We start from the raw sequence: 26,876 nt of genomic DNA, 5'->3' as shown, positions 1-26,876 counted from the left end.
CCAAGAAAAAACTCTCTTTGTTGCACATCATTAAAAACAAAAAATCCAATAACACATTAAAATCCAATAATCTCTGAAAAACTCTCTGGATCTAAATAATAACTACACAAATCTCTGAAAAACATTATTAAAAAAAAAAAATTCCAATAACACATTAAAAAAAAACTCATCATGTTGACAACACCATCAATTTTTCTTTTGACGTTAAGCAATTCAACGAACAAAAAGTACTAGTTCCCAACCAACCAAGTTTGTAGTAGACGGAACTTGGACAACGTTGACCACATTCAGTGCAAAACGGTCGAGTGCTCTTACTGTTGCTTAAAACTTCCATTTTTGTGAAGTAATGATATAATGTGAAACCAGGCTTCACATAACCAGAGGATCCGAATACACATTGAAGATGGACAGTGATACAACATTTGTTGCATGCGTAAAACCAATCCCTTGGATCTACCTCTTTCTCACATACTTCACACCAATACGTACCAAACACTACTTCTCCGTAGCAAAGGGAGAGAAAATGCTTGTCGTATTTGTAGTAGACTTCGTTTGGAATGGTAGCGCACTGATAACACATAGCAAATTTGCATTCAGAACACTGTAGGTAGGACACAAGACATATCTCCTTGCAAGCCTCGCAACAAATCTTACTTTTCCCTTTCTCGGATGTGGATATAAATAGGGGATGTTCATGAGCTGTATGGGTGAAAAAATCTGGAACTAAGATACATCTAACATCTATCTGAACGTTATCGAGAAGCACACATTTCTCTATGGAGCACTTGTACCTGAAACCAGTAGATTTTCTCGAACAACCCAAACAACCATTTTGATTATAGTGTCGTTGAGGAGAAGGGTCTAGGACAAGAGGGTGAACGTGCAACGCATGATCCAATTTTCTAAGTAGACCAGCACATACCTCGTGGAGGAAAAAATCACATTCCATGCAGTTATAGAAGAAGTCGTGAGAGTTGATAGGAAGGATGCATGCTTGGCATTGCTTCTCTGCATCTCGAACACGGTCATACTTTTCTAGCTTCAGAAGATGATGTTCATGAGAGAAATGCTTGATCATATCATTACTAACCTTCTCAAATGGGACGATATCTTCAATGTTGTCGGGTTCTTCTGGTTCCTCTTCGAGTTCTTTCCCATCCCATACATTCTCATGTGTTGCACATTTGGAATGGACAACGTAAGAGAAATCCTCGTGTTTGCAAGAATACTGACCGTACTTGATGTCAACTGGTTTGTAGCAGATCCGACATGGTGGAATCGTGGAATGGAGGTAAGGAGTATGAAAAAGACGATGCTGGTGACGAGTGATCTTTATGACTCGTGGTAAGTCGATGCAACTTTGATGGACCATGTAGTTACATTGAAAGCAAGCATAACTTGGATCCAACACATTGACCGACCCACAAGCATCACACGGAGTCAAGAGTGGTCGAGCATAGAATACGAGTGAATGGTGATGACTCTTTGGGTTTGCAACGAGCAGAGGTGGATCAGTTTGGGAGCAAGAGAGATCCAAACAAAATTTGCATATAGAACAACGATAGAACCAATTCCCTTGGATATTTTTTCCACACCATGAACATTTATCTATAGAGCCAGACTTCTTAGGATCGGAGCCAGACAAAACTGTAGTGCAAAAGGATTCATCTATCCTGGCGTCTGATATGACCCCAGTTTGATAGTTATGAAATGTGAAAATAAGAGGGTGTTGGAGGTGATAAGGATGTGTTAACTCACTAGGGTACGTGTGGCAACCAAAGTGGAACTCGACATGGCACCTCTTGCAGAAGAAATGGACATTATGGTGGTCAATCCAGGGGGATGTGTTTTCACCGCATGTAAAACAACCATTTGTAGTGTTTACGCTGAACTTAGGATTGAGTGTGTGGGGGTAGGTTGGATTAGACAGAGGACATCTTGGGTTTGGAAGGGTTTGGTTATCATATCGTTTGGATTGAAAAGGGCGAAGAGTTGGAAAGCCTAGACGTGCTATTCGTTTCTCAAGCTCGTTGCCGCTTTGGTTATGATGTCGTCTGAATCCATAAGGCGGAGGAGGCGGAAGAGGCGGAGGAGGAGGAGGATAGTGACGTGGAAGAGGTAGATGCACTTCTTTGATGTCCATCTTTTTTCTTGATCGGATATGAGGCAGAACAGGTGGAGGAGGAGGAGGAGGAGGTGGAGGCACTTCTTTGTTGTCCATCTTTTTGCTTCTTTTTTTCTTATATCGTTTGAATCCAGAAGGTGGAGGAGGTGGAGGCACTTCTTTCATGTCCATCTTCTTTTCTTTTTTGCTTCTCCGGTGTAAAAATAATCCAAGGCGGAGGAGCTGGAGCTACTTCTTCTTTGTCTATTTAGTATTTTATTGACCGCTTGGTTGCGATTGATGTGTGTTTCTGATCATTTATTTCTCCAACTTCTCTACGATTTGGTGAAGTTGAGTAAATGCAAGAAAAAATGGAGTTAATGTTACTTGACAACAAGCATTTTCATTTTTTTTTTATAATAAGCAATGACCAACTTGTTCTTTATAATTAAGATTGACCAAGACTTTACGAATTTTATATGTAAGTCATCGTTTACTTTGTAATTAAATTCTCAACAAATTATTATTCCAGGATTTAAATAATATAGCTCCAAAACTCTAGTGGTTCTCTTCATTGTTGTTGTCTTGTTGAGGTCACTGTCTAATTGGCAAGGTGATTTTATAAGTCCCCATTTTATACAGACTGTATAATACAGAATTTCGTTTACTTACAGTAAATTGATCCCAATACCTGTTTTCTATGCACATTCAGAAAAAAATATTACTTAGATCCAAATTGTATATAGGATTTAAATAAGGGACCCTTGGCCACATCTTTTTTTGGTTTTTTCAATATTTCTTCCATTTGTCACATTTTTTTATAAGTAAACTCACTTTTTACCAAGTTTTCACCTATTTTAGCACAATTCACTTTTAACTTGCCAATGACAAACCAAAAGCAGGAATGGTAACTAAAGTTACATGGACCGTTAGATTAAAAAATTTAGTTTATATATGATGGTTGTGATATAATATGAGATTTTATAAGTGACCGTTGATTGCTTAAGATCGTGTGGCTGGCATAAAACCTGATGTGTAAAAACTCTCTCTTTCCTTAAAAAAATCATGGAAATTAAAGAGATTTTATTGTTTAGTAAAAGTCATGGTAAAACCTCAAGAAAAAGAAAAGAAAAATACAACGAACATCTATCTAACTTGCTTGGACACAATTGTTTTTCGGACGTGATAAGACTGATAACCGACTACACCACCCAGACCATTTGGTAACTTCTATACTTTGAGATAAATGGAGGAGTTAAAGGCAACTGACTTATGTATCGTTGGTTTCTTGTATAATTGTATCACAGTATCACACCGTGCCGTTCAAGATCTACTAGCTTCAGTTGTTTACTTTGGTTTACTCCTAGTCTTTTGTACATAATCGTATGATTGTAATCTTTGTTGAATTAATGAGAATGAGATTTCTTTATTATTATTTTTTTAATATATTTTTTAAGAGATTTATTTAGTAATACCTACGGAAAAACTTGGCAACCTCTTAGTTTCACTTATCAAACACATAAGTGTGGCGATTTTAATTTAATAGATGATACCTTGTAGTTATTTTACCAAACGGAATTAAATCGTATAGAGAAGCAAAGGTGGAGAAAATCGTCGAATTAGAAGAGATTTTATTCTTTAGAAGTGGTAATGATACAAGTCCCGGAAAAAACAACAATGCAAATTCAAAAAAACAAAGAAAGTTCATCATGTAACCGTTTTATCGAACGGTTTTATCTGTACAAAATTAATACAAATAAGGCTCCAAACATTTCAACGAACAAGTAACACTTTTAAGTGTCCATTGACCGTAGCTGCCTATATGGCAATAATAGCTGTAACCTGGACAATGATTACCACATCTAACGCAAAGCGGTCGAGTGCTGTTACTATTGCGAAGAACTTCCACTTTACTAGTGAAGCCATATTCAAATGTTAAACCAGGCTTCATATAAACAGAATTTCCGAATATGCAATGAAGGTGGATAGTGATACAACATATGTTGCATGTGTAGAACCAGTCCGCTGGATTAACCTCTTTCTCACATATTTCACACCAATACATATCATCTGCTTGTTCTCCATAGCAAAGAGAGAGAGGATGCTTGTCGTATTTGTAGCATACTTCAGTTGGAACGGTAGTGCATTGATAACACATAGCAAATTTGCACCTTGTACACTGTAGGTAAGGCTGCTGGCAAATCTCCTTGCAACCCTCGCAACAAATCTTGTTTTCACCTTTGGAGGATGTGCAGATGAATAGAGGATGTTCATGACTTTCATGGGTGAAATAATCAAGAACTAAAATACATCGAACATCTATCTGAAGAACTTGATCTTTTAATAATCTACAATCAGTTTCGGAACATCTGTACATGAAACCAGTGGACTTTCTGGAACAAACTGAACAATTGATGAGATCATAGTGGTTTTGAGGAGAGGTATCTAAGATAAGAGTGTGTTTGTGTAACGCATGGTTCAGCTTTCGAAGAAGACAAGCACATACCTCATGGAGGAAAAAATCACATTCCATGCAATTGTAGAAATCATGAGAGTTGATCGGAAGGATGCATGCTTGACATTGCTTCTCTGCATCTCGAGCACCATCATATGTCTCGAGCTTTAGAAGATGGTCATGAGAGAAATGCTTTATCATATCACTACCGAACTTCTTAAATGGCATGATATCTTCAATTTCGTCAGATTCTTCGGGTTCCCATTCGAGTTCTTTCCTGTCCCATATGTTCTCATGTGTTGCACATTTTGAATGAACTACATAAGAGCAATTCTCGCGGTTGCAATAATATTGGCCGTACTTGATGTCAACTGGTTGGTAGCAGATCCGGCATGGTGAAATTGTGGAACGGAGGTAAGGAGTATGATGAAGACGATGCTCGTGACGCGTGATCTTTATGACTCGTGGTAAGTCGATGCAGCTTTGATGCACCATGTAATTACACTGAAAACAAGCATAGCTTGGCTCCAACACATTGACCAACCCACACGCATCACATGGAGTCAAGAGTGGTCGCGTGTAGAAGACGAGTGGATGGTGATGACTCTTTGGTTTCGCGACGAGGAGAAGTGGAACACTTTGTTGGGAGCAAGAGAGATCCAAACAAAAGTTGCATATAGGACAATGATAAAACCAATTGCCTTGGATATATTTTCCACACCATGTGCATTGATCAGATTCCGTAGATTCAAACTTGTTATGATCAGATTTGTTGGATCCAGGCAGGTTGGAGTAGGACGAAAGTGTAGTGGAAAAGGATACATCTATATTGCCATCAGATAGGAATCCGGTTTCATTGTTCCTGAAGGTGAAAGTAAGAGGGTGTTGGAGGTGATAAGGATGTGTTAACTTCCTTGGAAACGTGTGACAACCATGGTGAAACTCCATATCGCACGTCTTGCAGTAGTAATGGTAATTATGGTAAGTCAAGGGAGACATATGTTTACGGCATGAAAAACAATCAAACTTGGTGTTTCTGCCAGATCTAAGAGAGAGGGTGTGAGGTTGACTTGGATGAGACACAGGACATATTGGGTTTCCTGTAGGACGAGGGTGAGGTTTTACTTCAGGTTTGCTTGATGGAAGGGAGTGAAGAGGTGGATGAGGTGAAGGAGGTGGAGGAACTTTTTCTTTGTCCATCTTTTTGTGGTTTCTGGTTTGATATCGTCCATATCCAAAAAGCGGAAGAGGCGGAGGAGGTGGAGATACTTCTTCTTTGTCCATCTTTTTGTGGTTTCTGGTTTGATATCGTCCAAATCCAAGAGGAGGAAGAGGCGGAGGAAGTGGAGATACTTCTTCTTTGTCCATCTTTCTGCTGCTTTGGTGATTGTATCCAAGAGGTAGAGATACTTCTTCTTTTTCCATCTTTTTGCTGTTTTAGTTATGATCAATGTATGTTTCTCCTAAATCCTTCTCTCCCACTTCTCGCGGAGTTTAGTAAATGGGAGTTAATAATATTAATAAACAAGAATCCCCATATTTCCTAATAGACAATGGCCAGTTTGCTGTTTTTATCATTAATTAATAATGACCAAGACATACGATTTTATACTCGGTCAATGTTTACTTGTAATAACTAATTTTATTCCCAAGACCTGTTTCCAGGCAGTGCAATATCATAAATAAGATATACTAAGATTTTAGATCAAGGTTAGTTCAAGGATTTTGAATAATAGACCAATAAAATTTCTGCACAACTATTTTATATTTTCGTTTACTTTTAATAAATGCTCATTGAATTTTTATCCCACGACCTGTGTAGGCTGTAGCCAGGCTGTTCACATTCAAAGAAATATACAAATTTTGGATCCATCTTCTATCCAGAATTTTTAATAACAGTGTAACCTTATATTTCATCGTGGTGATAAATCATTTATTATGTGACTCGTCACTGTTATTGTTATTTTGAGACATCCGATAAAAATTGTTGAATAACTTACGTTGTTATTTTAAATTTCAACATTCTTTTTTCATTGGTTAATATAGATGCTACTTGATTTGTTTTTAAGAAAATGGAGTTGCAGTGACGATTCGCTATTATGTACGTCAAAAGAAGAAACAAAAAAGTTCTCGCACCAAAAGACAAAGTTCAGTTAAGTTTTGGTTCAACAAAAGTTGTGACCCTTTTGTTTTGTTTGACATCTATAAATATGTAGCTTGTAGTTATTGTAACAAATGGAATTACATGAAGATCGTATAAGAACCAGAGATGAAAACTCATCGAATTCATTAGGATTTTATTCTTTAGAATTAGAAGTAAGTCACGTTACAAGTCCCTCAAGAAAAAATGAAAAAACAAAATAGCAAGGAAAGTTCACCATGTTTGCAGCGGTATCAACTTTTTCTCGAAACAATGCAAAGAACAAGTAACCGTTACAGAGTTATCGTTTTTGTAGTAGATGTAACCTGGACAACGATGACCACATTCAACGCAATTCGGTCGAGTGACACTGTTGCGACGAACTTCCACTTTGGACGAGTAATACTTGAATCTAAAACCAGGCTTCATATAAGAAGAAGATCCAAATAAGCAATGAAGGTGGATAGTGATACAACATTCGTTGCATGTGTAGAACCAATCCCTTGGATTAACCTTTTTCTCACATAGTTCACACCAGTACGTCTCATCTGCCTTTTCTCCATAGCATAGAGAAAGAGGGTGCTTGTCGTATTTGTAGCTTACTTCCGTTGGAATTGTAGCGCATTGATAACACAGAGCAAATTTGCATATGGTACATTGTAGGTAAGACCGCATACCTATCTTCTTGCAACCCACGCAATAAGTCTTGTTTTCACCTTTGGAGGACGTGGAGATAAATAGAGGATGTTTATGACTTTTATGGGTGAAATATTCGGGAACTGATGAGATACATCGAACATCTATCTGAACTTGTTTGGACACACACTTTTTTTCCGGACATATGTACCTGAAACCAGTGGACTTTCTGGAACAAGCTGAACAATCGATGAGATCATAGTGGTTTCGAGGAGAGGTGATTAGGATAAGAGGGTGTTTGTGTAACGCATGACTCAGTTTTCGAAGAAGACCAGCACATACCTCGTGGAGAAAAAAGTCACAGTGTCTGCAATTGTAGAAATCACTAGAGTTGATAGGAAGGATGCATGCTTGACATTGCTTCTCTGCATCTCTAACACCATTGTACTTCTTGAGCTTTAGAGGATGTTTATGAGAGAAGTGCTTTATTTGACCACAACCAACCTTCTTCAATGGGAGTATATCTTCAATTTCCTCGGATTCCTCGGATTCCCATTCGAGTTCTTTCGCATCCCATACGTTCTCATTCGTTGCACATTTCGAATGCACTACATAAGAGCAAACCTCGTGGTAGCAAGAATATTGGCCGTAGTTGGTGTCAACTTTTTGATAGCATACCCGACATAGTGAAATCTTAGATTGGAGGCAAGGTGTGTGAAAAAGACGATGCTGGTGACGCGTGATCTTTATGACTCGTGGTAAGTTGATGCAACTTTGATGGACCATGTAATTACATTGAAAACAAGCATAGCTTGGATCCAACATATTGATCAACCCACAAGCATCACATGGAGTCAAGAGTGGTCGCCGGTAGAAGACGAGTGGATGCTGATGACTCTTTGGGTTCGGGACGAGGAGAAGTGGAATGTTTTGAGAGCAAGATAGATCCAAACAAAAGTTGCATATAGAACAACGGTAGGACCAACTTCCTTGTATACTTTTTCCACACCATGTGCAATGATCAGATTCGGTAGATCCTAACTTCTTAGGATCAGACGTGTTGGAGTCAGAGAAAACTGTAGTGCAAAAAGATTCATCTATAATGCCATCAGATGTGATCCCGGTTTCATCGTTCCGGAAGGTGAACGTAAGAGGATGTTGGAGGTGATAAGGATGCGTCAACTTCCTCGGAAACCGTAAACAATGACCACTGTGGAACTCCACATCGCAAGTGGTGCAGGAGAAATGGTAGATCTGGTCTTCAGTCATGGGAGATGTATTTTCACCGCAAGAAAAACAGCCAAACTTGGTGTTTCCACCGAATCTAGGAGAGAGGCTGTGAGGTTGAGCTGGATGAGACACAGGACATCTTGGGTTTTCGGTAGGAAAATGGTGAGAAGCTAGAAGTACTATTTTTTTGTCCATTTCTTTGCCGTTTTGGTTTTGATGTCGTTTGAATCTACGGGGACGGGGAGCTGGAGTAGTTGAAGGTACTTCTTTGTCCATATTTTTGCTTCTTTGGTTACGAGATCGTTTGAATCTACGAGCTGAAGGAGGTGGAGAAGGTACTTTTTCTTTGTCCATCTTGTTGCCGGTTTGGTTATGATATCGTCTACATTCAAGAGGCAGAGGAACTTGAGACACTTCTTCTTGGTCCTTCTTTGCGCTGTTTTGGTTATGGTGTCGTCTGAATCCAAGAGGTGTAGGAGGTGGGGATACTTTTTCCTTGTTCATCTTTGCGCTGCATTGGTTACGGCATCCTTTATATCCAAGAGGTGGCTGAGGTGGAGCAACGTCTTCTTCCTCTTCTTCTTCTTTGTCCATCTTTTTGCCGTACCGGTTACGGTATCGTCCAAATCCAATAAGTGGAGGAAGTGGAGGTACTTCTTTTTTCGGCATCTTTTGATCCTTTGGTTATGATCGATGTATGTTTCTGCTAATTTATTTCCACTTATCGTGGAGTAGAGTAAATGGCAGTGTTCATATTAATAAACAAACATTCACATATGTCCTAGTAGACAATGACCAACTTGCTGTTTTTATAATTAAGAATGACCAGAAAATACGATTTCATATTTCGGTCATCGTTTACTTTTGTAATAGATAGAATTATCATTAACTTTATTCGCAAGACCTGTTTCCACGCTGTGCAATGCAGTAATGCACATTATAAAATAAAATACTAAGATTAAGATTAAGATCAAGATTAGTTCTAGGATTAAAATAACAGAGTAATAACATTTCTGTAACACTATTTTATACTTTCGCTTACTTTTAATAAATGCTCATTACTTTTTTGTTCTCAAGACCTGTTTCCAGGCTGTGCACATTCAAAGAAATATACAAGATTTAGATCCATCTTATATGAAGAATTTAAAATAACAGAGCATTAATTTTTTTCAGTAAAATTACTTAAAAAGAAATATGTTAAATAAATTGAAATATTATCTTAACATCCTCTTATTAAAATGGAACATATACAATAATTATAAGACTGAGTTAAGTGGTCAACGATGTTGCACATTTTCGAGAACATGCGGTATCGTTCCAATACCAGCATATCAACAAAGTGGTAGATCTAGAGAACTAGGAATGACAGTACGGTTAACAAAAACGACATTCTAGATGACGATATCACGTTATAATCACCATGATCACGTATGTATGCGTTTGCTCTCAAAACCATCCCACTCTCTCTTATACTTTCTCCATCGAGTCTATGGCCAATATGTATGCGTTTGCTCTCAAAACGTTGTTCCTCGTGACAATATCAGGCTCTATATTCTTATGCTTCATATCACATAGAAGTATATTGACCACACTTAGTTTCCCTTGCCCACTGTAGAGAGATATCAACGAGTTGAATGGGGAAAGTTTGGATTGTAAACCTAGCTCTCTCATCTTCTCGAAAACGGCTTCAGCTTTACTTTGAGTGTTGCTAGATCTTGCATAACAGCTTAAGAGTGTATCGTAGACAGAGTAATCTTTCATATTCTCCGGGATGCTGCTTTCGAAAAAGTTCTCTGCTTCCTCCAAACCCAACACTTTCTCAGTCAGATGAAGCCTTGTTGCATAATCTTCTGAAAAGAGATTAAACACCTTTTTTTGACACATCCATGTTGATGCCTCAAGTGCTTTGGACAACTGATTTGAATCACGTAGATTCTTGATGAGGTCTCTCAAGCCCGGCGGACTCACTTTATTCCCCTTTTTATCCATTTCTTCCAGCAACAGAGTGATTGGTGTAGCCAATCCTCTGATCCACAAAGTCTTGTTCACCAGTTTATCTGCCTTCATCACCATTCCCTTTTCGCGATAACCCGACACCAACATATCGGGGATTCGGTTATCAAACTCAAGACCGGAGCACTCCCACTCATTGTAGTATATCTTCTCTGCTCCTTTGGTATCACCAAGCTTCAAGAGAGAACCAATCAAAGTTCGAAATTCTTCATTATCCTTCTGTCTTGTCGCCTTGTACTTGTCCCATACACGGTGAACATCTTCTATCTCTCCTGCTTCACCATATAGGCTCATGAGTTCCTTATAGTCATGACCCAATCATTCCTCTGTTTCATGAAGCATCCTCCTAGCCTTTTGTTTAGAACCGTCTCTCACATAAGCCTTTGCCATCGCAAGCATTGTGAGCCCATCAAGCCTTGTAATCTCTTTCCTATCAGCTAGAAACTTGTCCATTGTCGCTACATCAGATACAGCAGCGTATACTCGCAAAGCGTTGTTCACGGTGACATTATCGAGCTCAACGTTGTTCTCCTTCATCTCTCGAAGAATCTCATCGACTTTATCTCTGTTTCCGAGAGAGCTATAGAGTGATGTCATCGAGTTGTACGGTGAAGGTCTCAAGAGCAACCCTAGCTTCTTCATCTTCTTGAAAACAGATTCGGCTTTCTTCAGAGCTTTTTCTCCGGATTGTCTTGCGTAACTTCTTAATAGAGAATTGTACATTGACTCGAATCTCATATTCTCCGGGATGCTCTCAAAGAACTTCTCTGCTTCTTCCAAATTTAAAACCTTCTCAGTCAGATGAAATCTAGCTGAGAAGTCTTCCGGGAGATTGTACATCTTTTGTTCGACCATCCAGTCTGATACCTCTAGGGCTTGGCGAGGTCGGTTAGAACTTCTGAGCTTCTCGACGATTCCTCTTAATAACGAAGGGTTTAACTGCTTCCCCTGTTGTTGTTGTTGCTGTAGCCATTGCTCAAGCACCGTTGTGATTTCTGCTTTCTGATGTGAAGCCGCTTCGATCCGACTCTGCAGAGTTTGGTTCGTCGCCGGAGACGATAGTGTTACGTTGGTGTAGGAGCAGAAAAATCGAGGCCTGTTACTGTAAGCGAGGATTCGCTTTGCGTGTCGCTGAAGATTATGCCTCATGCTCATGTCCGATGATGATAGTTAAACCTTCTGATGATTTTTTTTTTCTTTCTAAAAGAATGTTTTATATGATGATATTAAATCCTCCAGCATTGAGAAAAAAATAAAAAAAATAAAAAAAAATAAAGATAATCGGCTTAAGTTTGCATTCACCCATTCCGATTTATATGGGCTACCTCTGGTAAGGGTTTAGCCCTAATTAAAAATGAAATTCTTGTATAGAAAATTTTCAAATTAATTATACTTTGAAAAATTTAAATATATTTAGCTGTAATGCCGGAAAAAACAAATATTTAGTTGTAATTTTTATTTATTATTAAATATCATATTATTTTATACTATTATATGAGAGTGGTACATAAAAGTAGTATAATATAATGTTGATTTTTATCATAAATATAATATGCAATGATATATCATAAAATTTTGGTGTGTTATATATGAAAACATTTATGCAAGTCCAACCCTGGTTTGATCGGAGATAAACGTGCTCTGCATGAGTGTCTTCTCCTAAGTAAGCTTTTAAAACTAAGAACTACTGTAAGAATTAAAACAAAAATACCCCCTAAAAAAAATTCCAACCCCAATAAACCAAAATAAATAAATTATTAAGTGATTGAAGCAGTAACAAGAATTAAGCCATACACTCATACAGAGCACGAGCCAAGGCGCCAACGCTGAATCTTGGTGGTCTCCATCTGCTTGAGCTTCTCCCTACTTGAATTCATCACTTCCCTCATCTTCATTTCATCACCTTTCTCGCAATAACGAGAGATTAGCAAACCCGGCATTTCAGCATCCAACTCTACTCCTTCTGATTGATCCAAGTACTCTCCATATATAGCTTCTGCTCCTTGTACATCGTCAAGTTTCAACAAAGAGCTAAGTAGGGTAAGTATATGTGTGCATGCGGTGTCTCGGTTTTCTTAAGACGCTCTTACGTTAGAGAAGATGGTTTGTTTATGTGAGTCAGGCTGTTCGTTTTTCTTTATACGTTGTCAAGCTGTTCACTTTTTTGGGCTTAAGAAATTATATCGAATGAAAAAAGGGATGGATAAATCATCAAATACAAAGATATTTCATTCTTTAGAAGTGGTGGCGATACAAGTTTCCGGATTTCTTTGAAAAAAAGACACACACACACAAAGATATAAACAAACAACTTTAATAAACACAAAGAAAGTTCATTATGTCTACAACACCATCATCCTCCCTCTAAACATTGCACAGAACAGGAAAACGTTACAGGGTGTTTATCGCGTTTGCGTTTGAAGTAGATGTAACCTGGACAACGATCACCACATCGGGTGCATTGCGGTCGAGTGCTGTTACTGTTGCGAAGAACTTCCAATTTGGAATAGTTGTAATCAAATATGGAACCAGGCTTCATATAACTAGAAGATCCGAAGATGCAATGAAGGTGGATAGTGATACAACATATGTTGCATGTGTAGAACCAATTCCTTGGATTAACCTCTTTCTCACATAGTTCACACCAGTACGTATCATCTGCTTTCTCTCCATAGCATAGAGAAAGAGGATGCTTGTCGTGTTTGTAGCTAACTTCCGTTGGAATTGTAGCGCATTTATAACACATGATAAATATGCATATAGTACACTGCAGGTAAGACTGCATGCACTCCTTCTGACAACCCTGGCAACGAATTTCTGCTTTGAAGGATGTGGAGATAAATAGAGGATGTTCATGACTCTCGTGAGTGAAATGATCTGGAACTAAAATACATCGAATATCTATGCCAATTCGATGGGAATTACAATTACTTATGGAACATATGTACCTGAAACCAGTGGATCCTCTGGAACAAATGGGACAGTCCAAGAGATAATAACTGTCTCGAGGATATGGGTCTAGGATAAGAGTGTGTTTGTGCAACGCATGATCCAATTTTCGAAGAAGACCAGCACATACCTCGTGGAGAAAAAAATCACAGTGGATGCAATTGTAGAAATCACGAGAGTTGATAGGACAGACGCATGCTTGACATAGCTTCTCTGCATCACGAACAGCATCATACTTCTCGAGCTTCAGATTATGTTCATGCGAGAAATACTTTATCATATCAGTACCAACCTTCTTAAATGGGAGGATATCTTCAATGTTTTCGGGTTCCTCAGGTTCCCATTCGAGTTCTTTCCCGTCCCATATATTTTCATGCGTGGCACATTTCGAATGCACTACATAAGAGTGATCTTCGTAGCGGTTGCAAGAATATAGGCCGTACTTGTTTTCAACTTTCTGATAGCATACCCCACATGGTGAAACCGGAGATTGGACGCAAGGAATGTGAGAAAGACGATGCCGATGACGCGTGATCTTTATGACTCGAGGTAAGTCTATGCAACTTTGATGGACCATATAATTACATTGAAAACAAGCATAGCTTGGATCCAACACATTGACTAACCCACACGCATCACATGGAGTCAAGAGTGGTCGCCTGTAGAACACGAGTGGATGCTGATGACTCTTTGGGTTTGCAACGAGGAGAAGTGGAATACTTTGGGAGCAAGAGAGATCCAAATAGAAGTTACATATAGAACAACGATAGAAACAATCGTCTTCGATATTTTTGCCGCACCATGAGCATTCTATAGATCCAGGCTTCTTAAGACTATATGTGATGATGAATTGAGAGTGACACTTTACTGCAGTGCGATAGGTTTCATAATCGAAGCTGTCGGATGTGATCCCGCTTTCATAATCCGGAAAGGTGAAAGTAAGAGGGTGCTGAAGGTGATAAGGATGTGTTAACTTCCTCGGAAAAATGTGACATCCTTTGTGGAAACTCACATCACAGGTGATGCAGTAGTAAGAGAAGCGACGGTCTCTTTTGCTGAGCGGTGCTTTTTTACCGCATGTAAAACAACCAAACTTGGTGATTTGGCCGGATTTAGAGAGGGTGTGAGGGTTAGTTGGATGAGATAACGGACATCTTGGGTTACCTCCATCCATTTTTTGGCTGCTTTGGTTATGATCAATGTGTGTTCTTGATAGTTTCTTCTCTCCCACTTCTCTCGGAGTTGAGTAAATATGCAAGCAAATAAGGGAGTTAATATTAATTAATTAGCAAGCATCCCATTTCTCCTAATACACAAATGACCAACTTGCTGTTTATATTATTAAGAATGACCAAAATATACAATATTTAAACTTGGTCATCGTTTACTTGTGTAATAAATTTGTTCCCAAGAGCTGTTTCCACCCTGTGCACGTTGCACATTCAAAAAATATCATATACTGATGGATTAAGATACAGGTTATAACAGAGGAATATGTACAACTATTTTATACTCCCGTTTACTTCATTAAATTTTATTCTAATACCTGTTTCCAGGCTGGCTGTGTGCACATTCAAAGAAACATTCTATATTTAGATCCATCTTATATCTAGAATTTAAATAACAGAGCTGTAAAATTTCTGAAAAGTTACTTTAAACGAAATATGCAGAATAAAATGAAACATTATCTTAGCATATCCCATATAAAATGGAAATGCAAACATGCAACACAATATTAAATGTAAAATAAACCTGTTTATAGAAATAACTCTGTTTCCAATCAAATAGAATAAAAACACAAATTTCCCTTAAAAAACAATTCTAAACCCAATAAACAAAAAAAAAAAGAAAACAAAGATGGCATAAAATTCTTAAGTGATTGAAGCAGTAACAAGAAATTTTCCACTTTTTCATTCTCTGTTTTCTCTACCATGCATGCTCTGTATTTGAAGCAATGGCTTCTAGTGTAATAATGCAAGAGCAAAAGTACTCTCAACATCAATCACTTCCCTCATCTTCATTTCATCACCTTTCTCGCAATAACGAGAGATTAGCAAACCCGGTATTCGAGCATCCACCAACTCTAATCCTTTTGATTGATCCCAGTATTCTCCATATAGCTTCTGCTCCTTGTACATCGTCAAGCTTCAACAAAGAGCTAATCACACTTTGATATCCTTCATTCCAAAAAGAGGTAATCACATCTCTATTCTCTTGCAATCCCATCATTTGCCTTATTCTTGTACTCATTCCATAGACGGTACACTTCTTTTTTACTCCTTTGTATCTCTATCGCCTTTAGTAGTAGCCCGGCTCTCTCGTAAGCAGCTGCCATTGCATCAAGCTTGGTTTTTCCATCACCATCCCATTTACTCTTAAACTTCTCCATCGACTCTAGCGCTAATCCATAAGCGTTTACTCTCAAAACGTTGTTTATCGTGACACTATCAGGCTCAATTTTGTTCTCCTTCATCTCCAATACAAGCTTCATGGCCTTATCTCCAATACAAGCCTTGCTGCATAATCTTGTGCAAATATATTAAACACCTTTTTTCACACATCCATGTTGATGCCTCAAGTGCTTTGGGCATCCACTGGCTTCACTTCATTACCCTTTTTCTCCCATTCTTCCAACACCGGAGTCACTGATCTAACCGATATTTTAGTCCCCATCTGGTCATCAGTTTCTCTGCCTTCTCCACCATTCCTTTTTCACGATAAGCAGACACTAACATAATTGGCATTCGAACATCGAACTCAAGACGCGAGCACTGCCACTCATTAGTATATCTCCTCTGCTCCGTTGATATCATCAAGCTTCAAGAGAGAACCAATCAAAGCGTGAAACCCTTCATTGTCCTTCTCTTTTGTGCTCTTGTACAAGTCCCATATACGGTACACATCATCCCTCTCCCCTGCTTCACCATAAAGCCTTATGAGTCCTTCATAGGACTTTGGATCATTCAATTCCTCTGTTCAACGAAGCATCTCTCTCGCCTTTCCCTTAGAACCATTATTCAGATAAGCCTTTGCCAAGTCAAGCATTGTGACCCACTCAAGCTTCACAGTTCCTTCCCAATCAGCCAGAAACCTCTCCATTGCTGCCACATCAGATGCAGCAGCGTACACTCGCAAAGCTTTGTTCACGGTGAGACGATCGAGATCAATGTTGCTCTCCTTCATCTCTCGCAGACTCTCGTCGACCTTATCTCGGGTTCCGAAAGAGCTGTAGAGTGAAATCATCGAACTGTACGGTGACAGTCTCCCGAGCAAACCTAATTCTCTCATCTTCTTGAATATGAATTCGGCTCGCTCTATCAAGATATTTTTTTTCCGATCGTTTGGCGTAACTTCTTAACAGAGCAGTGTAGAGAGATTCACCTCTCAGATTCTCCGGGATGCTCTCGAAGTACTTCTCTGCTTCTTCCAAACCTAAAACGTTTTCAATCAATTGAAATCGAGCTGAGAAATCTTCAGGGACGAGACAGCAGATCTTATGTTCAATCATCCAGTCTGATACCTCTAGGGCTTGGTGAAGTCGCTGGGAAGTGCAGAGCTTCACGAAGACTCCTCTCACCAACGAAGGGTTCAATCGATAACCTTGTTGATGTCGCTATTGCTCAAGCACCGCTGTGATTTCTGCTTTCTGATCTAAAGCAGCTTCGATTCGACCATGCAGAGTTTGGTTCGTCGATAGCGTTCCGTTTCTGTAGGAGCAGAAGAATCGAGGCCTGTTACTGTAAGCGAGGATTCTCTTTGCGTGTCGCTGAAGACTAAGCGTCATGCTCATCTTAGCAAACTTAGGGTTTTGCTTAACTTTTTCAATTTTATCGATTTATATATACAGATAAGCTATATTAATGAACCCTATATTAATGGCCATTTTAAATTTGGTAGGATCATAAGATTACGACGTTAATTGGGTTTAATATGTGGGTAATTAAGCTTCTCGACATTATGGCCCAATAGATTTTAGTTGGGCAAATAAAACCTCAAGTTGAAACAAATTCATCATCACTGATAATTCAAATATACATGGTAAAGTTTTTGAATGATAAAATGTGTCTGATTATGGGAATGCAGATTAAATCAAAGGAAAGCAAATTTGGATGTGGAGAAGAAGAAGAACACCGCATTAGAAAGACAATATATAAGCAATTAAGTTTTCGAGATTCCGAAATGATGAACCTCCAAGCTTAAGGCATTGTTCAACAGTTTCCTTCATGGGCATAATCCTCTTGCGGATCTCTTCCCCTTCCGAGCTCGTCATTAGTGTTCTAACCGCGTTTTCGATCACTAGTCTCTCTACCTTGTTTTCCAAATGCAATCCGATCTTCCAAACATCGTTAATGTATCTAGCATTCACCCTCTGGTCCCCAAAAGATGGTCTGCATATCATTGGTATAGCTTCACATATGCCCTCAAGTGTTGAGTTCCATCCACAATGTGTTAAGAATCCGCCTGTTGCACGGTGAGCTAAAACTTCAGGCTGAGGTGCCCATTTCACTATTTTACCCCGGCCCTCGAGATTTTCGATGAACCCTTTAGGCAGAATCTCGATCCATTCTTTCCCGTGGATTAAACCGGGTCTAACCACCCATAGAAAAGGTTGGTTGCTGTTTCTTAGACCCCAAGCAATCTCCAAGAATTCAGATTCATCGATCGAAGCAATGCTTCCAAGACTTGCGTAGATTACGGAATTTGTTGCTTGCTTGTCTAACCAGGAGAGACAAGTCATGTCGTGTGCAAGTAAGCTACTGGATGAAGCTGAAACGTACCTGTGAAAGGGTCCAATACAGAAGAGTGGAACTGGGAATTCTATGCGGGCTTCATCAAGCTGATCTGTTTCAAGATCTTCAATGGCGTTGAATATGATTCCTGAGGAAGACTTTAGTGACTTCATCACACCTATCTGTAACTTATCCCCTGATCTTGGATCTTCTGTCTGGAACCATGGAAGATCCTTCATTCTAAGATACGGAAGCTCCGGAACCGGTGAGTCTGCCTTAGTCTCTGCCATATGGAGAAGAGCAAGAAAAGTCAACAAAGATGAAGCAAACTAGAGATATATAAAAGTCAACAAAAGTGTACCTTGTAAAGAAAGATACCCTTTCTCTCGTAAAACATGAAACTTTGAGAAAGCGACGAAAGCTGAGAGGTTAACGGTTCGGAGAACAATCCTCGGGAAATTGAATTTCTCGGTTAAATCGTGAGTGAAGTACCAAAGAGCGTCAACAATCACACAAGCTGCTGTTGGTTCTTCAGATATAAGCTTCTTTAAGCAATCACCAAAAGGAGCAACACACTTGGAATTGAGGTCATGGAGAATCTCGATGACATCGGGATAGGATTCAGGTTCAGACAAGCTATCGGGGATGGATACGAAAGTGAAATGAGGGAAATTGGAAGAGTTTGGAGAGTTGAACTCAGTGTGGATCACAGTGATGGAGAAGCCTCTGTTGAAGAAGATGTTGGCGAGCTGAAACATTGGGTTTAAGTGACCTTGTAAAGGGAAAGGGAAGAGAAAGATCACTGGTTTTGTTTCTCTAGTCTCCATTTTTGTTGTGAATTTCTCTCTGTTTTAGGTCTTGTTCACACAGGTTTGGTTATTATAGATGTGTAAAGAACAACCAAGACAAAAGCTATACGTCAGAAAGATACGTCATTATGCTGATTCGATCTAAAGATATACTATTAAAATTGAGTCTACTTTTTGTTGTTAAATAATGACCAAATGCATGTGGGGTTATCAAATTTCTTACAAAACAATTCATGTTTATCTTTTATTTTATATGTGAAGGTGTTCAATTTGGTATTTTTCTGTTGCTAAATTTAGAAAAAAAGAAGTACAGATTGAGCTGTATAAATGTGGATTTTAGTTCATTTAAAACGCTTCTTTGGTTTAATTTTTAAATAAACTAATTCTTAAGTTTACAGAGTTTTCAAGAAAATAAAGTGTTCTTTTTCTTGTTCCATATGTTTCAGTTGTTGTTTGTGTGTGATAAAAAGTTAAACTCAGATAATTCAACAATTTGAATTCAGTTTTTTTTTGGATATATCATTATCATAGGATTCTGGTTCATCTTATGGCGTATGTAGTAGTCATTATCACTAGCTAGTTATGCTTTAAAATTGAATGATGTATACCAATATTTCGACCATAACTTAGAAAAAAAAACATTTGAGTTATCGATAATCTTAATCGTCTAATGATTAAGAATTTTTTTCGTTAGCTACGATATCCAATAAAAGTCAAATTCAAATTGGTATCCTAATATGAGTTTGTTACTTAGACTGTTATATAATTTTATTCGAAAGTGATGAATGCGAAAATGGTTTTTGTCGAACAAAAACAAAAGGTCAATGCCTTAAAAGGTGAGATGATGACAAAGCAGTGACTGTCATTACAACATAATTCCAAATGTGACTGACTTTGGATTTGGTTTATTTTAGTTTTGTGGACACAACTTGCTTTTATTCAAATCTTTTACTAGACTTGGATTATCTAACTAAGCTCATATTAATAATAGAAATTTTGGCCTGTACTCCTCCGGTGGTTATATGCGTCCACAGTGGGTTTTGTCAAGACACCAACATGAGTGCGAAAGTAGGCGAAAGGTCGATATCACTTGCGACGGTTTTTCATTTTTTTATTTTTTTGGGTTACAACATGTAATAAACGAGTTTAGATTTTTTTTGCTGAAAATAAACGAGTTTAGATGTGTAACACAACTGTTGATCACAAACCATTAAACTATAAAAAGTTATAGAAACTATTTCATTTTGAAGATCCAAAATTTTATCTATGCCCATTACAACATATTCCAGAGCATTCGACACTTTTTTCTGAATACTTTCTAGCTAGGCAATCAAATCTTCGTCTTCAAATCCTAAAAACATTTTTTTTATGAGAACATAACCAAATGGGTAATGGCCAAGTAGTAGTACAAATGGGTCGGTTTTTTTTTGTATCCCGAGTTCAATCATCTTTTCAGATGGAAAAACATTATTAAATAAGAATAGATTAAAAGTCTGTAATTTTCAGAATTATTAAAAAAAAGAGTATACTATTATTTGTCTACTCATTAAATTTGATTGAACTCATAAATTCTTTCATGAGTTTTTTTGATATAGGAATAATAAAATTAAAATCAAGCTGATATGCTTTTTCTTAAATATTTAACCAAGTAAATTGTTTATTTAATTTAAATTATTATAATACGGAAATAAATTTCTTACTTCAAAAGTTTTTTTAAAATTTAGTTTACATTAAAATTTCAAGATAAAAAATACATGGTTTATGTTTAACCGAATTTAAAGTGAAGTAATATTAAGTAAAAAAAAAGATATCTTAACTGTATATTGTAGATTTACTCAGAAAAGATATGAAATTATCTTAATTAAGAGATAACTCATTACTATTTATACTCAGCAACACAAGCTTACACGTGTCAACTTGACATCAGAGAAAACGCAGAGAAGGCGAACACTAACAGAGAACGTGGAGAGACGCAACAAAGCCTGGATCAATCATCATCTTCATCAATTTCCAGATTCAGATTCCAAATCTCCGAAGCTTAACGAAAACAATGGCGGCAGAACCTAACCCTAAGAATTTCCCTGTCCTCTCTTATGTCTTGGCTCGTCTCCCTTCTTTCACCGCCAAATCCCCTTCCTCCTCCGTTCCTCCCTTCGACATCGAACAACCACCACCATCATCATCATCATCATCGATTGAGATCGTCACTCAGATGCCTCACTTAACACAACCAGATGTTCTCGCTTCAATGACAAGTGCGATCTCTGACGTCGCCGAGACTCGATCTATCCTTCGAACCCTAGGACCTAGACCAGATCACGAATCAGTCGATAAGGCTCGTGCTAAACTCTCGGAAATCGAATCGTTCTTATCTGAATCGTTCGAGGATATCGCGTTAACCGATGCGGCGGCGAAAGATGAGAAGAGGAGACAAGAGATGGATCAGGAGAAGACTTGGTGTGAGTCGATTTTGAAGCTTGATGAGGTTCATGCTTCGTATGAGAAGCTTTTGAAAGAAGCAGAGGAGAGGCTTGTTAGGATTTATGAATCTGCTGAGAAGAATGCGGCGGAGGATGAGGAGAATGTTGCGGCTGTGGAGGTTAATGAGGAGGTTGTTGGGATATTGCAGCATGCTTCTGCTAATCCGGTGGATCGTGTTGATTTGTCTGGGAGGAAACTGAGGTTGCTACCTGAAGCTTTTGGGAGGATTCAAGGGTTGCTTGTTCTTAATCTCTCCAACAATAAGCTTGAGGTTAGTTCCAATACAAATTCAAAATAAAAAATTTGCTGCATTGTTACTTATTTTGATCCACTCTCCCGAATGGAATTAAGCTGATTTGTGTTCTCTGGTGGGGTCTGAATCTCTTCTGTGCTTGTCTGTGTTAAAAGGATGGAACTTTGGTTTAGGATTTGAGAATTTAGTACTCGTTAGTGTAGCTTAAAGGTAACATTTTTGGGCACTATACTCTGGTTGATGAGTAATCCCTTAGATAATAAAGAGGGATCACAATGTTACTTGTTCTCTTTTTTTGTTATCTTGGTGATGAACAAGAACAATGCCTTTTTTAATGTGATTCTAAGTGATTCTGCATAAGGACGTCTAGTATGTGTGTACAATGTGATTCGAAGTAATTCCGGTATGTGTGTGCTTGTTTTGTTTTGCATCTTAGATTTTGGCCGGTAGTATATGTAGAGATCCTGGTATGTATGTGCGTGTTTGCTTGTTTTGGTTCTGCATCTTTGATATTGCCTGTTGTATAAAATCTTCAAAGGAATAGGAGTCTTAGAACGCCTAAAAACTGTGTCCAGTTAGTTAGTTAGTGAAAGAGAAGCTACATGTTAAATATTCGCTGTGGTATATCATTTTGGCTTTTGCCAGCGATTGCTGCTGATGTCCATGCTAGCTCTTTTCTTGATAGTTCTGAGGTAGAATCTATGGCTCGAGCTGAATTAGTATTTCTGGATTTCTTAGTGATTAGTGAAAAGTTCAGTTGCTGAGTGTCACTTGTCTTACCTGACTGAGGTTTATGTGCAACAGTCGATTCCTGATTCAATTGCTGGATTGCATAGTCTTGTTGAACTGGATGTCTCCACGAATTCTCTGGAGACATTACCTGATTCCATCGGTTTACTGTCCAAACTAAAAATCCTGAATGTTTCGACTAACAAGCTCACATCCTTGCCTGACTCCATCTGCCGCTGTGGGTACGTATCATATAACAACTCCACTTTGTCAAGTTTGATTTGTGAATCAATTTTCACCACTTCTTATATCAAAATTGTAGGTCGTTGGTTATCTTGGACGTGAGCTTCAACCGTCTCACCTACTTACCGACCAACATCGGTCCTGAGCTAGTGAATCTAGAAAAGCTCCTGGTTCAGTATAACAAGATCCGATCCTTCCCGACCAGTATAGGCGAAATGAGATCCCTAAAACACCTCGACGCCCACTTCAACGAACTTAACGGCCTTCCTGATTCTTTCGTGTTGCTCACAAATCTCGAGTACTTAAACCTAAGCAGCAACTTCAGTGATCTCAAGGATCTCCCATTCTCATTCGGCGAACTCATAAGCCTCCAAGAACTCGACTTGAGTAACAACCAAATCCATGCCCTCCCTGACACTTTTGGCACACTTGATAGCCTGACCAAACTGAATGTGGATCAGAACCCGCTCGTCGTCCCACCCGAGGAAGTGGTGAAGGAAGGTGTTGAAGCTGTGAAGACGTACATGGGTCAGAGAAGGATCAGTATGTTGGAAGAAGAAGAGAAGAAGAAAATGGAGGAAGAGATGGAGCAGGCAAACGCCGGGTGGCTCACACGAACCACATCGAAGCTGAAAACATATGTCGCAGATGTTTCAGAGTATCTCGGATCAAATTCTCCTCGAGACCCTTACCTTGAACGACAGCTATGATGTGACTTGGCTTGAAGAACAATGAATCCAAAGAGGTTGAAATTTCTCGTTTTGGCTGGTTCTGTCTCAGTTTTTTCTCCTATCATTCGGTATATAACGAAGGGGCTCTCTTCGTTACTGTGTTGTCTGGTGTTATTCTTTCTGACGGGTAAGGCCTGTCATTAACTTAGGTTCAATTCAAACTTAAAAGACTCTCACGGGGTCCAACTAATAAGAGAAAACACTTAGTTATTTGTTTAACCTCAATTCTTCTTGGATTTTACTGGGTGTGGTTTTGGACTTTACCTATTTTTGGTTTCCTTAGTGTAGGAATCTTACATGATAACTATAAGCGAAAAGAACATGATTGTTTCACGACTTTATGGTTATTCGAAGAATCACTTACTATATACTTATTTTAGTAAAAAACAAATGTTGATCATTAAATCTCAAATTACGCCGCCAGGCTCCGGAAGCAATATATTTTAGATCCTTGGTTTATGCAGATCTTCTTTTGGTTCCACACTTATCAACCAATTGCATATGCTTCTCTTTGGAAACAACGTAGTCTTTATCATCACACTGATTGCTTCTTTACTCTTAAGCTTTCATTCAATTCCCACCTAATTTTTTGTCTCTAACAAAGATTACAGAGAGAAGCATAATCAAATTGATCCACAATGAAGAAGATGGCCTCGGCTTATATACTGAAAAACAAGGATTCATTCTCTTACTTCGTGCTCCTTGCCTTTGACGCATCTGGTCTAATTCGTTTCACCGTCATGCTGTTTCACTGGCCCATCACCAAACTCCTTGACGTTCTCCGCTACAACAACGCTGCTCTCAAGCTCATGATTTTCATAGCCACGGTTGGTCTTTGCGAAGGAGAGATCGAAGCAGTGGCTAGAACCGTCCTGCCGAAGTTCTACATGGATGACGTAAGCATGGACACGTGGAGGGTTTTCAGCTCGTGTAAGAAAAGGGTCGTGGTGACGGGGATGCCTCGGGTTATGGTAGAGATCAGGTCGCCAAGGAGCATCTTAGAGCCGATAATGTCATCGGTACGGAGCTGAACGTGAATAAACTCGGTTTTGTCACCGGTTTTATACGTGAAACCAATATGGACAAGTCTATTTTGAACCGTGTTAGTAAATTATTTGATGACCGGAGGCCTCATCTAGGTCTTGGAAAAGCCTCTAAGACAGCTTCTACGACTTTCTTATCGTTATGTGAGCTAACGTAAATTGCATAATTTAAATAACGTTTTCAGTGGTATTTACTTTTTTTTTTTTTTTTTTTTTTTCTACAACTCATATGATATAATACAATAATAGCGTTATAACAAACTAATACACTTGCTACTAGTAACATGGAAACATCATTCTAATAACTTCTCCAAAAATCCCATTCCTTTCTTACTAAATCATTTAGTGACCACTATTTTGGACCTATTTTACACATTAAAACAGATTCACGCACTGGTTATGCATAGCCGAAAGATTGAGTTGCAGCCAGTTCCGGTGATTTTCAACGACGGACGACTCGTGAAGCGGCCAACACCAGCCACAGCTCTCCTCATCCTCATTTGGATCCCATTTGGAATGGTTCTTTCTCCCATCCGGATCCTTTCCGGGTTCATCCTCCCAATGTGGATCAGAACTCATGCCATGAGTATATTGGGCTGCCAAATCATCGTCAAGGGAAAGCCTTCTCAGCCACGAGAAGCCGTAAAATCCGGCGTTCTCTTTGTATGTAATCATAGAACCCTAATGGACCCTATTGTAATATCCACGGTGTTGGGACGCAGGGTCATTGCTGTTGTATACTCCCTTTCACGGTTTTCCAAACTCTTCTCTCCCATTCCCATATATCGTGCGAATACAAAGAATCCGAGATGTTGATGCGAAGACGATCAAGCTAGACCTAGTGATTTGTCCCGAAGGATCAACTTGTCGTCAACCGTTTTTGTTAAGATTTAGCGCGCTTTTTGCGGAGTTAACGGACATGATCGTGCCCGTGGCAGTAAACTATAGGGTTGGATTCTTCCATGCGAACACTGTGAGAGGCTGGAACTGTATGGACATGATATTCTTTTTCATGAACCCCAGACCGGGTTACGAGGTTACGTTCTTGAACAAGCTTCCAGTGGAGGCCACGTGTTTATCCGGGAAAAAGCCGTATGATGTGGCGAACCATGTTCAGAGAATCTTGGCGGACACGTTAGGGTTCGAGTGCACTAACTTGACGAGGAAGGATAAGTATAAAGTTCTCACTGGAAAGGATGGGACGGTGTCATATGTGTCGTTTCAGGACCAGGCTAAGAAGGTCGTTAACAATTTCAATCCTTTTTCCCACTGAATGATAGCTATTTAATTTCCCACGTCAAGCTCATTTCATCCTCTTTCAATAACTATGTTCTACGTTTCAAGAGTTTATCTGAATTCACCTATGTTTTTCTCGGATCTTGCTCGTTTTAAAGAATAAAACTGTGTGGTTTAATAAGAGCTAGCTTAAAGCTGATTAGTGATTTGTGTGGTTGCTTGTTTTCGATTGTTGACAAATTAAAACCGTCCCCATTGTTTTTTTTTGTTTGCCTCTGTCAACAATATTTGGTATGCGAATTTAAAAAGTGGGGAATGTCATGCAACAAAATAGTATAACAAACCACTAAACTTAGTTAGAGGGTCTTTGTTAGATTTCTATCCGAAGGTGATTATGGAACGAACATTTGACACAAAGTCCCAATTAAGTAGACGTTGTTTATTTATGCTAAAATTTTAATAATCTTAAAGAAAGTGATGCACTTTTTTAGTAAGAAAACGCGTGGAAGAGACCCACCATCAGCATCGATGGTTGAGTAATGGATTATTGTAAGACCACAAAGTCGTGAAGTTGTAAGTTGTAACGCTCCAGTTTTTCATTTTACTAAATTTATAAATAGAACAAATATTTGAATAGTTGTAGCAATTGTGATAATCATTCATGAAAAAAAAATCGAACAATTTGACATTTCAACGACGTGTCTGTTACTTACTATAGATTATTGGTAGGTATACCATCTTCTATTACTAATTAAAATCTACAGAACGTAGTTGTGTCATGGTTGCGAATAATGCTTGCTTTGTTCACGAATCTTCGAAATTTAAAATTACGTTTCTGTTAGAAAACTAAACCGAATAATACAACTAATATCAATTTTGTTCTTGTAAATTCAAAACCTTAACCAAATTAAACCAAACCGAACCGAAATTTCGCGAAGAAGAAAGTAAAGCGAAGAAGGTCAAAACTGATAATAAGTCAGACGTTCCTTTCCTTCGTTCACACATTCCAAATCTGTACACTTTGATTATTATTCGAGGAATCAATCAATCAATCAAAGTCCTTTATAATTAAATTAACAAAGTGATACCAAATG

General features: G+C 38.6%; 9 protein-coding genes across 10 annotated transcripts; 2 read left to right on the top strand and 7 right to left on the bottom strand.

Moving 5' to 3' along the window:
- Window positions 1-8: 8 nt before the first annotated feature.
- Window positions 9-2,493, bottom strand: AT3G11402 (Cysteine/Histidine-rich C1 domain family protein). The gene has a single exon (NM_148710.3). It carries the CDS (start codon window positions 2,294-2,296, stop codon window positions 170-172), a length of 2,127 nt encoding a protein of 708 aa, NP_683552.2. The 5' UTR covers window positions 2,297-2,493; the 3' UTR covers window positions 9-169.
- Window positions 2,494-3,749: 1,256 nt separating this feature from the next.
- Window positions 3,750-5,984, bottom strand: AT3G11390 (Cysteine/Histidine-rich C1 domain family protein; the record flags this gene model as incomplete). The annotated part of the gene is made up of 1 exon (NM_111972.2): window positions 3,750-5,984. One exon carries the CDS (start codon window positions 5,982-5,984, stop codon window positions 3,852-3,854), a length of 2,133 nt encoding a protein of 710 aa, NP_187746.1. The 3' UTR covers window positions 3,750-3,851.
- Window positions 5,985-6,836: 852 nt separating this feature from the next.
- AT3G11385 (Cysteine/Histidine-rich C1 domain family protein) lies at window positions 6,837-9,295 on the bottom strand. The gene has a single exon (NM_202552.2). The coding sequence runs from the start codon at window positions 9,232-9,234 to the stop codon at window positions 6,934-6,936; it is 2,301 nt and encodes a 766-aa protein (NP_974281.1). The 5' UTR covers window positions 9,235-9,295; the 3' UTR covers window positions 6,837-6,933.
- A 737-nt stretch (window positions 9,296-10,032) lies between these two features.
- On the bottom strand, window positions 10,033-11,733 carry AT3G11380 (Pentatricopeptide repeat (PPR) superfamily protein; the record flags this gene model as incomplete). The annotated part of the gene is made up of 2 exons (NM_111971.1): window positions 10,033-10,878; window positions 10,954-11,733. 2 exons carry the CDS (start codon window positions 11,731-11,733, stop codon window positions 10,033-10,035), a joined length of 1,626 nt encoding a protein of 541 aa, NP_187745.1.
- A 1,019-nt stretch (window positions 11,734-12,752) lies between these two features.
- Window positions 12,753-14,760, bottom strand: AT3G11370 (Cysteine/Histidine-rich C1 domain family protein). Its single transcript, NM_111970.3, has one exon. It carries the CDS (start codon window positions 14,699-14,701, stop codon window positions 12,932-12,934), a length of 1,770 nt encoding a protein of 589 aa, NP_187744.1. The 5' UTR covers window positions 14,702-14,760; the 3' UTR covers window positions 12,753-12,931.
- Window positions 14,761-15,733: 973 nt separating this feature from the next.
- On the bottom strand, window positions 15,734-17,317 carry AT3G11350 (Pentatricopeptide repeat (PPR) superfamily protein; the record flags this gene model as incomplete). The annotated part of the gene is made up of 5 exons (NM_111969.1): window positions 15,734-16,052; window positions 16,183-16,344; window positions 16,583-16,753; window positions 16,803-17,068; window positions 17,156-17,317. The coding sequence occupies 5 exons, from the start codon at window positions 17,315-17,317 to the stop codon at window positions 15,734-15,736; spliced, it is 1,080 nt and encodes a 359-aa protein (NP_187743.1).
- Window positions 17,318-17,450: 133 nt separating this feature from the next.
- UGT76B1 (UDP-Glycosyltransferase superfamily protein) lies at window positions 17,451-19,258 on the bottom strand. Its single transcript, NM_111968.4, has 2 exons — window positions 18,619-19,258; window positions 17,451-18,540 (listed from the first exon to the last, which is right to left on the bottom strand). Exons 1-2 carry the CDS (start codon window positions 19,082-19,084, stop codon window positions 17,663-17,665), a joined length of 1,344 nt encoding a protein of 447 aa, NP_187742.1. The 5' UTR covers window positions 19,085-19,258; the 3' UTR covers window positions 17,451-17,662.
- A 1,710-nt stretch (window positions 19,259-20,968) lies between these two features.
- On the top strand, window positions 20,969-24,053 carry PIRL9 (plant intracellular ras group-related LRR 9). The gene is made up of 3 exons (NM_111967.4): window positions 20,969-21,818; window positions 22,605-22,771; window positions 22,852-24,053. Exons 1-3 carry the CDS (start codon window positions 21,117-21,119, stop codon window positions 23,480-23,482), a joined length of 1,500 nt encoding a protein of 499 aa, NP_187741.2. The 5' UTR covers window positions 20,969-21,116; the 3' UTR covers window positions 23,483-24,053.
- Window positions 24,012-26,041, top strand: AT3G11325 (Phospholipid/glycerol acyltransferase family protein; the record flags this gene model as incomplete). Of its 2 annotated transcripts, none has more annotated exons than NM_001337924.1 (3): window positions 24,012-24,522; window positions 24,931-25,281; window positions 25,370-26,041. In NM_001337924.1, 3 exons carry the CDS (start codon window positions 24,142-24,144, stop codon window positions 25,817-25,819), a joined length of 1,182 nt encoding a protein of 393 aa, NP_001327874.1. In that variant the 3' UTR covers window positions 25,820-26,041. The 2 variants fall into 2 exon arrangements, with proteins under 2 accessions (NP_001327874.1, NP_683551.2); NM_148709.2 differs by having other exon boundaries at window positions 24,151-24,522.
- Window positions 26,042-26,876: the final 835 nt, after the last annotated feature.

The sequence above is a fragment of the Arabidopsis thaliana genome, chromosome 3 (assembly GCF_000001735.4).
Source record: "Arabidopsis thaliana chromosome 3, partial sequence".
Classification (NCBI taxonomy): domain Eukaryota; kingdom Viridiplantae; phylum Streptophyta; class Magnoliopsida; order Brassicales; family Brassicaceae; genus Arabidopsis; species Arabidopsis thaliana.
This window is presented reverse-complemented; position numbering and strand designations above follow the sequence as displayed.